At 44.0% G+C, this 11,782-nt stretch overlaps 1 protein-coding gene across 1 annotated transcript; it reads right to left on the minus strand.

Moving 5' to 3' along the window:
- Window positions 1-561: 561 nt before the first annotated feature.
- Window positions 562-11,201, minus strand: cbx7b (chromobox homolog 7b; the record flags this gene model as incomplete). The annotated part of the gene is made up of 7 exons (XM_083635797.1): window positions 562-761; window positions 881-992; window positions 2,294-2,548; window positions 5,824-5,890; window positions 8,213-8,278; window positions 9,219-9,262; window positions 11,133-11,201. 7 exons carry the CDS (start codon window positions 11,199-11,201, stop codon window positions 562-564), a joined length of 813 nt encoding a protein of 270 aa, XP_083491923.1.
- Window positions 11,202-11,782: the final 581 nt, after the last annotated feature.

Below are 11,782 nucleotides of genomic sequence, written 5' to 3' on the forward strand. Positions count from 1 at the left end.
CTCCGTTCGGAAGAAACTGGCTAAGGTCAGAGTCTGATTATGAGGAATCTGGTTAAAACGTCTGGTTCACTACCATATTAAAGTGGGTGCTGATCAGTGTTGGGGGTAATGCGTTAAGAGTACTCAGATTACCTTTTTGAGGTAACGAGCAACGTAACGTGTTAGTTTTGCATTTCAAGTAATCCTGTTATTAGTTATTTTTTCAAATAAGTAATCTGTTACCTTTGTCAAATAAAACAGCGCGCAGCCCGATACAGCTTATTTGTACTCAGAACGAGTGGTTCTATTTACGTCTGAAGCACATTTCAGCGTTGTGCGTTCGAGGCTGCTGCTCAGTCAGCTGACGCTGACTAGTGGGATGGAGATAGAGGCCAATCAAAGTGTGTTGAAGGTGCGTGTGAACAGCTTGCCCCAAGTGAAACGTTACCCGGGTTCCTCTGTGCATGTGAGCGGAGCTGCCGACCGCGCTGGAAGTGTCCCGTACAGAGGAGGGAGTGCTCGCACAGAGGCAACCAAAACATCCGCGCCGCTGGCCCTTCACACCCCCCCACTACCCGCCTTTCAGACCTCCAGGCCCCAGTCTCTGAAGAAGCCTTTGGCCACCAGCGCCTCCCGGAAAGTCACCGTGAGGGAGTTGATGGTGACGTCGGTGACCGTTACCTCGCCCGGAGCGACGACGGGTCTCCAGGCGTCCGGCCAGTCCGACGTGGCGACCTCATCCGGCCCGAGGGTGGAGCTCCAGTCGTCTGCCCTCTTCTGTCCTGAAGGAGGAGAGAGAGAGGGAGCGATATTTAGAGAAAGACAGAGCGAGACAGAGGTAGAGTTGCAGTGATTGCATCAAGCCCATCATGTGTCTGGACTCTGGTGTTATTGAGTTAACCTCGCTGGACTGACCTGGATAGTTTATCTCTGCTCTGGTAGATGTCATAACTGACAAAGGCCGATATGATGCATTTGCCTGCAGGGCAAAGGGAACTAAGAGTGGTGTTGGCCTGGGCCAAAGAGGGAATGAATATCCACGCATCAGCTGACCAACCTCCACGCATCAGCTGACAAACCTCCACGGGGAGTTGTTCATAAATACAAGTCCCTGTTCATAGATAGTCTTGAAAGTTTGGAAAATGCTTGATTTTCCATGTCTTCTTCCTACTCACTTATGTAAAGCAAAAATCGTTTAATACCTGAAATGAAACAACCCCGTCATTATTTATTTATTTTGACGCGGGCGGACAGCGGAGTGGACCGGAGTTAGATTGACTGACATGTGCTCCGAAATGAATAGAGGCATTTTTACGTTCAGCTCCGCTCCACTCAGCGTCATGAGGGCGACCATCTGCTCTCATCTACTGTAGCTAACCCCACCAGCTAGCTATACCTTCTCACCAGCTAACTGGATTTTGTAATCTCATCTCGTTTTAGTCATGCCAGGTTGTCAACTGGCTGAGTAACGATAGATATAAACAAAATGAAAATGGAATTAGCAAGTATTAAATAATCATGTTCAAAACATACAATTAAAGTTCATATAACAGCTGGTAAAATAAACAAATTGACAATATACATTGTTTGCGGGGTCTAAAGGATTTGTCCCCCCACAATAGCATTTACAGTAACAACTTAGATGTGATGATAAAAGCTTGGTTTAGGTACCTTGAAAGTGTTTGCTGTGATCAGCTTGGGATGGAGCAGCTTAGTGTTTTTGGTTCCAACAGTCAGGCTGGTTCAGTCAGGCATGTCCTCCTGGTTGAGTCAGGCATGTCCTGGTTGAGTCAGGCATGTCCTGGTTCAGTCAGGCATGTCCTCCTGGTTGAGTCAGCCATGTCCTGGTTGTCAGGCATGTCCTCCTGGTTCAGTCAGGCATGTCCTCCTGGTTCAGTCAGGCATGTCCTGGTTGAGTCAGGCATGTCCTCCTGGTTGAGTCAGGCATGTCCTCCTGGTTGAGTCAGGCATGTCCTCCTGGTTCAGTCAGGCATGTCCTGGTTGAGTCAGGCATGTCCTCCTGGTTGAGTCAGGCATGTCCTCCTGGTTCAGTCAGGCATGTCCTCCTGGTTCAGTCAGGCATGTCCTCCTGGTTCAGTCAGGCATGTCCTCCTGGTTGAGTCAGGCATGTCCTCCTGGTTGAGTCAGGCATGTCCTCCTGGTTCAGTCAGGCATGTCCTGTCAAACTGGGTCGTGTTTCTGATTAGAGTGTACTGGCTGACCGACTGACACACTTACCATTCAGAATGCCTCCGCTCATCTCTGTCCTCATCTCCCTTTGGGCCTCCTCTTTCTCCTCCCCATCATCTTCTTCTTCTTCCATGTCCTCCTCATCCTCCTCTTCCCAGTCCTCTTCTGTAGGAGTGGGAGAGCTGGAGTTAAGGCACCTGAGCTGAGCTTTGTTTTTGTGCTGTGCCAGTCTGGGAGGGGCGGTGCATCTGCAGGCGTCGTACATCATGTGATCATCGGCCTCGGGGTCCAGTGAGCGGGTCAGGGAGAGACGCAGGCGGGGCGGAGGTTTCTCTGGTGCCTTGTGGGCGCTGCGCAGGTCCATGGTGTAGATGGTGTCCTGCATCCAGAGACAAGAGAGACAAAGATGCATGTCAGAATCATTTGAATAATTCCTCACATAAACCAGGTGCCAGTGGCATAAAGACAGACCAAGACATACTCTTTATTATTATTATTATTATTATTATTATTATTATTATTATTATTATTATTATTATTATTATTATTATTATTATTATTATTATACATTTTATTTTTTTATTATTATTATTTTATTATTATTATTATTTATTTATTTCTATTCTTCCCCCCATTTTCTCCCCAATTGTACTTGGCCAATTTATCCCCATGCTGCGCCGGTCACGGCTCCGCCCTCTGCCGATCTGACTGATCTCACTCCTGATCACTCACTGTCAATGTCATCAGTGATGCGAAGTTGAGCAACTGTGCGCTGAGTGATGTCACTCGAGCACTCCATGATGTGATCAGTGATGGTCACTCGAGCAATTGTGATGTCATCAGTGAGTGATGTCAGCCTGTCAGTACACCTGTCAGTATGCCTGTCAGCCTGTCAGTACGCCTGTCAGCCTGTCAGTACACCTGTCAGTACACCTGTCGGCCGAAGATGCAATCGGTGACTTGGCCAATGAGAATGAACGGAAAGCCCCAAGATTCACTGCGAGAGTGACACATCATGTCCAAACAGAGCTTTAGGGCTCTATTCTCCCCCTGGCCTTAAATTTGCACGGCGCGGCGCTATTAGTGGGCGTGGTCACGCGCATTCCCTAATTTCTCCTGCCAGATTGTGCAGCGCTAACCATGTAACCACGCCTTTTTAAGCGTAGAATTATTCACAACTGTGGCCATTGGCGATCTGCAGTAAACCAATCACATTCTTCCCTTTCAAGCTCCAATTCCACGGAGCGATCCAGTCCGGTCAGAAAAGCCTGACCAAAGCGCTGTGAGCTCCCCCCCTCCCTCTTTCATCCCCGTCTGTCTCTATATGCTCCTCAAACAAATCTCACTGCAGTTTAAATACAGCAAGCATGTAAATACGCTACACTATAGCAAGAGCAAACTAAGAATAATGTTCTAAATGCATCGACCAGAAAAATATAGCCTATCCCTGGATGTCATGATAGATTAGATTGGTGAAAGTTTGGACAGCATGATTGCATCGTTTTCTCTCGCTGCCTTTTCTTCTCCCCCTCTGCACGGCAGACAGGTAGGATGATGCAACAGCCTCTGAATGACAGGGGCTCAAAACTACGGTATAACAACTTTTTTTTCATCGGTCATTGTGCCTGCCTAGTGCCTACATATAAATGTGTGGCCTTTCCCCCAAAATAGTGATGGTTCTGTCATTCTGTGGTGTAGCCTACATTTCAGATCTGATGCTTGCAGTGCGCTATAGACAAGTTTCCTGGGTACTTCCGGTTTGCTTCCCGACTCGGCTGCCGTAGTGTTTGTCTTTTCCGGTGTTTTGTGAATACAGTCCGAGGAGCGTAACGTACTGTACTAGCGTAGTAGCCATAGCGACCGCCGAAAAAATGCAAACTTGGGATCATTCTCAGAGTCTCCTATCTAACGAAAGAGGGTCTATCCCACACCCGTTGACAGTGGACACATGGGAAGATAATATGTGTAAATGGCCGAACGTAACTACAGGCAGGATTATAGCGTATTTTGAGAAATCAATGGCGGTGGACGGCACGACTTTGTAGTGTTTCTAGCAACAGCCTGGCAAGCTAACATTAGCCTGTAATTTGTACTAACAACGTGGGCTCTGGAGAACACCAGGGGTTTCCCTGCAAATTGATGATTTGTTAATCTGAATGGATGGAACTTGGCTGTATATACACTAAGCATATTTATTCATTAAGCATTACTTTTCAGACAGGTAAATACTGGAACGTCGGGGAGGCTGATCCAAGCCCACAACATTAGCTCAACACTGCAGTGCTAGCCTCTGCAGTGCTAGCTAGCTAACTAGCGTTACACCAGGCAATGCTACAAAGTAAACACACAAAACCAACACAACGTAGCCAAATAATAATAACATGGATGATCAGCTATATCGTTGCTAACATGATAACTACCCAGCGAGCTAGCTTACCCGGCAATTCAGCAGCAGTGCCTCGCTCCAGTCTGCGTCTCTTTTTCTGAGGAGTCCTAGCCACAGTTCAGGGAAAGGATTCTCTTTGGTTGGCTTTTTGTCAACAAAGTGGTGAGAACAAACATTAACGTATTTCGGCGGCTTCTTCAGATTTAAAGCCTTCAGCCACATCCGTGAATCCGAATCCTCAGCTGGTTTTCGGTAGAAGGAATACAGTCGAGTGCAGGGACAAAGCCGTTTGGTAGCGGGCTGATGCTCAAAACATTGTCGATCCAACCACTCGTTCAAGCGTTTCTGTGTATTGTGACAGCCATGCACTGCACAATGTGTTCCAGTATTAACCATTGTTAATAACGTCTGCTAACGTTGGTGTAGCTGATGTTATCGATCGTTGTAAAAAAAAGTTTGGATATTTCGGCTGCTGCCTTCTGATGTGCTCGCTGCTGTGGACTTAACCGGAAGCCGGTGACACGAAAGGCTGCTATGGCGCAGCGCTAGGAACGGCCAGGAAACTTGTCTATAGGGGCAGAAATTGACGTGCGAGAGAGAGAGGGAGAGAGGGGGGAGAGAGAGTGAGATAGCGACAGAGAGTGATTGAATAACGCCGTCGGTGCATCTGTCGGTGCTGGCGCACTGAATAAGGCCTGGTTTTGAAAAGCGTTAACCGCAAAATTAACACCCTTTGGGAAGATCGCTTTAGGCTGGTATTTAAGGCCGAAATGCCCATTCTGGCCTATTCTGGCACTGCGCCACGGCTCTTCAGCGTAAAGCGCATTTCGGGGCGTAAAAACATGACGCAATCTTCCCGAGTCACAGGTAGGCAGGCGCAAAGTGTGTTTTTTTGCATTTAAAGCCAGTTTAGCACCTAAGGCCAGGCGGAGAATAGAGCCCTTAGTCTACAGAACTGGATTGGAAAATGAAAACCAATGTGTCTGAAGCGATGCAGAATGCAGGCCATTTACCATCTAAAGCCCATGGCACACCAATCAAACATTCTCCAAAAAACATGGACAAACACAGATGTGTGCTTGGTGCCATGGTGGTCTGTCCTTGTTTGGAGATGTTTGGAGATGTTTAATCAGATTCGACATGTCAATCCTTGTTTGTCCGTGTTTGCCAATGGCACACCAATCAAACATTCTCCAACAACTGTCAACATTCTTGTTGGCAGTATGAGAATCTCCTCCCCAACTTTCACCATTAAATCCAAACTTTACCTGTAATAAGAGTCTCTTGGCTTTGGGGCCTCTCTTCCTGTGTCCCACCACTCTCTCTCTCTGCTCTCTATAAAATCCAAGGAGAGTGTTAATGTCTTGTGTATTCAGCGACATGTGTGAGTACTGATGTCAGGTGTGGGTGTAAGATCTGCTCGCCTACCACATCGGCTCGGGCATGCATTGTGATTGGCTGTACGTCGGGCACGATTAACGTGGGCAAAATGGCCGACAGCTTTACATTAGCTAACAAGCTACGCTACTGATTGTTATCAGACATGATAGACATTAAAAATATGAATCATACAAACATTCAATGATCATGAATGATTCAAGTGTTACAGGACCATTTCTCATAAACAAGAGCCTTACTTTTCGAAAATAAATGTTATGAGAGTTTAACTTCATCTGTAGTCGCGGACCCCGAGCCAAGCACATCCGCTAGGGCGAGCCGATCCGGTACCCACACAGGTCCTGTTTGTGTCTAGAGGTCAGTCATTCCCAAAGACTGTGTCGGCACCCACAGGTAAGTCGCAGGAGATTTTATTTGGGCCAGATTTTCTTCCATAGTCTTTGATTTAAAACGTGTATATTGTTATTATATTATTTAAAACGTGTTTATTGTTTTACTGATGAGAGGCAAAGAAAACAAGTGCCTGTTAATTCTGCCTAAATCAAGGGTTCCCAACCTTTTTTGGCTTGTGACCCAATTTTGATGTCACAAAAAATCTAGGGACCCCTAGACATTCAAATTCCGGTACACCATCGATAATATCATCAGTGACATCGTCAGTGATGTCACATGTACTGTATGCTTCTTTTCCCCCTCAGAATTCTGACTTTAATCTGAGAATTCTGACTTTAATCTCAAAATTCTTACTTTATTTTCAGAATTCTGACTTTATTCTCAGAATCCTGATTTAAAGTTATAATCTCAAACATTTTCATCTAAAAAAATAATAATTAAAGTCACTATTCTGATAGTGAGCCCATTGACACTGTTTGGATCTCACCTGCAATTACCACTTATCGCCATAAGTGTCACCCAAGAGAACAAAACTGAAATCTTAGAGATTATCACTTTCACTTTAAACTCAGTACTAAAGAAAACCTAAAAAAAAAAAAAAAAATGTTTTTATTTATTTTAGAAATTTCAGGCTACCCTATTTGAATTCAAGGGGACCCCACTTAGGGTCGCGACCCTAAGGTTGGGAACCACTGGCCTAAATGCACTTATTTTGTCTCATTTATAAAGTATTTAACTGCATGTATATGTTTTCAATAACATGAATCAATAAAATGAAGTTGTGATTTATCAAACATATAATCTGTTTGAAATGGCTGGTTTACCTACAGCAGTGGTTCCCAACCTTTTCCAACTCAGGGCCCACTTTTATGTCTCAAAAATGTTCGCGGCCCACCTCCGACCCCATAAATACAAAGGCCATATAATGCGTTCTCAGAGCACTTTTTTATTGAAAATTGAACATAAAGGACTGAACTGAATACAGGAGAAACATGTTGGAAGCTCCACAGTCACTAACACAGCACCTGTAACATGTTGCAACACCTTCAGTATTACAGTTTTCAAGGAGCTGTCCACACACACACACACACATACACACACACACGCACACACACACACACACACACACACACACACACACACACACACACACACACACACACACACACCAATCATTCAAGGAGCTGTCCATCAGCACCACACAGATGTCAGAAATGACAAGCAAGGGGCTGTCTGTAACAGGCTAATTAACAAATGATTAATAAATAACGGTATCCTTCAACAATGGAAAAATGCATTCTCATAACAATTTGACATCCAATATCAGATCCAAACAAAATCCAAATATCAGAAGAAAGCCCATTAAATCGATAGGGTTACAAATAAACACAAACCCAATATAAAGATGATGTAAAGATGAAACTTCAATTCAAGCAAAAGCAATAACATCAAAGAAACAAAAATCATACTTTTTCAAGTATGATTTTTCAAAATCTTTCCAAAAAAAAATTTGAAATTTTTTTTTTTTTTTTTTTTTTTTTTTCAAAAATCATACTTTTTTGGAAATGATTTGGCGGCCCACTTGCAATACCTTCGCGGCCCACCAGGGGGCCGCGGACCACAGGTTGGGAATCACTGACCTACAGTATTCAAGATACTATGGTGATGCGGAACTGTCAATAAAAATGGTCAGGAACGTTCATTTATGAACAAATTCGCTCTTCTCCCATTTTATAGATAAGACATATTGTGAATTGGGTCATGATGGTTTGTCATTTTTAAAAAGTGGGTCCCCAGAAAAAAAAGTTGGGAAACACTGGAGATGATTCAAGCCAATATAACACGTTGGTTTTGGGGCTTACTCACTTCTCTTCATAGGCCTGCACCAAGCGCTGGTCCAGAATGTGTTCCTCAGGTTCCCATGTGCTGTACCTGCAAGAGGAGACATGATAAAGAGTAACAAAGGTCTCTCTTCCTCTTTCTTTCTTTCTTCCTTTCATTCGTTCATTAATTCATGTGTTGGATCCATTACTAATCCAATCAATCTGTCTATTAATACAGGGTTCTTGCACATTTTACATTTTTAAATTCCAGACCTTTTTTGTATATTGAAGGTCAGAAGTATTTAACAAGAAAAGGTTTTCCAAAACTATTAGAAAAACGGTATCCATACTTTCCAGACTTGTACAAGAACCCTGTTAATAAATTAATCTGTTTTTCCAATATTTTATCTTTCAATTTTCAGAATACCAAAAAAACAAAAAGAAACAAACTCAGACACAGAAAAAGAAAAGAAAGAAAAAGCATACATATTACATGGTGCTACCAGATGCATAAAGTGCTTATGTGCTTGTAAGAGATGTTGTATATCGCATGCAAGGGGTCCATGAGAAACCAGCTGAGCGAGTCACCCGTCACCCCTAACCTCGTCAAGGTAGGCCAGAAACGGGTCCCAGATAAGAAATCTTTGAAGTGAGTTGGTCCTCAGGAACCTTGAGTCTCTCCATCCGTATAACAGAGATCATGTCCACCAACCACAGCTGAAAAGAAGGTAGAGAGGGGGACTTCCATTGCTGCAGAATGAGTTTCTTGGCGACAGTTGTCCCCTGTGTCAGAGACTATTGCACAGCTGTAGGGAAAATGCGTGATAGAACGAACCAATGACATATCCTTTGCATACATTAAACTGAGACCACTGATGCTTTTAAAGCAACTTGGAGATTTTGACAGTTGCAGGCTGGTAGTAGGGCACAGCTGCCAAGGTGGCTTTACGGATCTCAGGGCATCACCAGAGGGAAGGGCAATGGAGGCCATGGCCTCCATGTAATTCCCACCTTGTATACTACACATCTATATCTATATGTATACTCACTTTGGAGGCCATCCTTTCCACTTCAGTAGATACTCCACAGTCCCCTGTAAAAACACAACATTTTAAGAACGGTATGGGTGTAAAGAAAATCTAAATGTAAAAAATATGTAGAGTCATAGAGTACCGCAGGGGTGATGTGCTTTTGTAGGCTTAACCAGAAATCGCCACCATGTTGGTTCATGAGGGGAAAAGGCTTATGGGATTTTAGAATGGGTATTTGGGGTTAAATGCATGAAATAAGGTCTGTGGTTAACAAAAGTTTTTGGGAGTGGTAATTTGTGTTTAGCAGGATAACCTGCACAAACGAGGACCACTTTTATGACTTTTGAAACGTTTTCTGAAAATTGCCTTAAAAAACGCATTTACGCTTCAAAAGTCATAGAAGTGGTCCACATTTGTGAAGATTATCTTGCTGAACACAAATGACCCCTCCCATAAACTTGTGTTAACCACAGACCTTATTTCATGCATTTAACAGAAATCCCCATACTAAAACCCCATTCACTTTTCCCCTTACGAACTCATTCCTGCGGTGCTTTATGTGTCTCCTCTGACAGTAGCTGCCATCCTGTTGTCTTCGTACGGCGACACAGGAATCAAACGATGTTTGGAAGTGGTTCACTCTGCTGCTGTACTCCTGCCCTCCACAGTGTATTTTGCAGGTAGAGCACTGTGGGAATCACCGGCGAAACATCTTAATATATTTGGAATGTGTGCTTCTTATTATGCTCTTATTGGAGTATGTATATGCCGAATTAGAGACATGCTTACAAGTATTCATAAAATGTTCTTTTCCATAAATGTCTCAACTTGTATGTTTAAACCGTAAGTCACTGACTTCAAAAGCCTCGACACGAGACTTGTTCATTCTTCATTCTGAGTCTCGAAGTCCCCGATAGGGAGTTGCAGGCTCCGTTAAACTGGCCGTACGCTATTTACATGTTAGCAATCCCAATAAAACAGTAGGCTACCTATACCTTCCGCACAATGTTGTTATCTGAAGTTTCACATAATCAGTATTCCCAAATATTGCGTAGTTTCCAATACCGAGCCCTTATTCACATGCGGGCTCTTACAGAAGGGACATGGGTGGCATTACTGAAGATGGATCAAATTACTATTTTCGATGTATCTTGCGCAATGTATGGCCGGCGAAGTTGTAATATATCGTCATGTCATGCTGTCTTTGGGTCATTTATAAAGGAAATGTTTTTTTTTCCTAGAGATTTTTTTTGTACCTCTATTTTACATTGAAGTTAACGGCGAGTGGCAGAGTGTACAGGAGCGGATCGTATTTACCCACAATGCCTTGTGTTGCTTGCCCAGACATGACGTAGTTGCCCCAGCTCTATAGAGGAATCAGCGTGACATCACAACACCGCAAATCCCCCGGAAGGCCAGCAGTTAACTAGTATGAGTTGTGCCAAACGTTCATATCTCAAAAACTATACATGACATCACTTATATTTTGACATTCTGAGTGAGAGCAGAAGTAGCTCAAGAGTTTGATGTCTAATATATGCATGTCACGTCAAATTTCTGTGAACTGTCACAGTTTTTAAAATGTAAACAAAATAGCCGGGGCTAGAGTGACACATTCAAGGTGGCTCCTGGAGGGTCCCATTGACTCGGCAGCACACACCAAACGATCTAGATGGATAAATAGCACTATAAGAGGAAAAATATTTATTTTTGATTTTGGGGTGAACTGTCCCTTTAAAGGGCCATCCTCACCCACCCCCCCCCCCCCCCCCCCCTCATCCTTTTTTGGATACCCTGATAACCAGATTAGTCGCGCAATTCAGGCTTTAATAGCATCCACCTAAAAAAAATGCAATAAAAATAAAATGGCCTTATTGTCAGTCAGATAATTGGAACAGCCTATCAGAAATCCACCAAATCCTCAGCTCTTACCCTTTTAACTCTTTTCTTCATGATCGATTCCACCGCGAACACTTGCTCTCCAATCGCTGACAGCTCCATCTCGCGTCCCACCGGCCGTTATTCTAATAAGCTACTGTAACTGTCAAAGTGGCGCCTCGGTCTTCTCCGTCAACACAAACTAAGCTAACTGTTAGTGACAGCTGTGCCCGTCTGTCCTCTCCTGCCTGTCTCTCTTGTTTTCCTGACAGATTCAGGCCATTTATTCCAGATCTACTTCATCGTGCTGGTTCCTTCCAGTGACTTTACAAATCTGCGACACATCTGCTTCTCCAGAACAAGCGCGCCCCCGTCCCGAAGGCACGCTCCCGCTCCCCCCTGGTCTGTTCCGTGTGCTGGGCCTAGGTTCCGCGCACGCGCACGACCATGTCGTCATCATCATCAGGCAGTATCTGGACATCAAAAGCATCCATCCCCCAAGATCCAACAAATGACTCACACAGCAGCTTGTACATAAAGTGCCATTATAAGCATTTTTTATTTCTATGCACACACAAAAAAAGACATTTAATCAGGACTCTTTGATTGGGAAGGGATTGTCATGGCAAAAAACAAAAACAAAAAAAAACGTTATTGAATGAGAAGAAGTGAGAGTTTGGATGTTTCAACACAGCTTCACTTAC

Source organism: Poromitra crassiceps, assembly GCF_964638095.1.
Source record: "Poromitra crassiceps genome assembly, chromosome: 4".
Classification (NCBI taxonomy): domain Eukaryota; kingdom Metazoa; phylum Chordata; class Actinopteri; order Beryciformes; family Melamphaidae; genus Poromitra; species Poromitra crassiceps.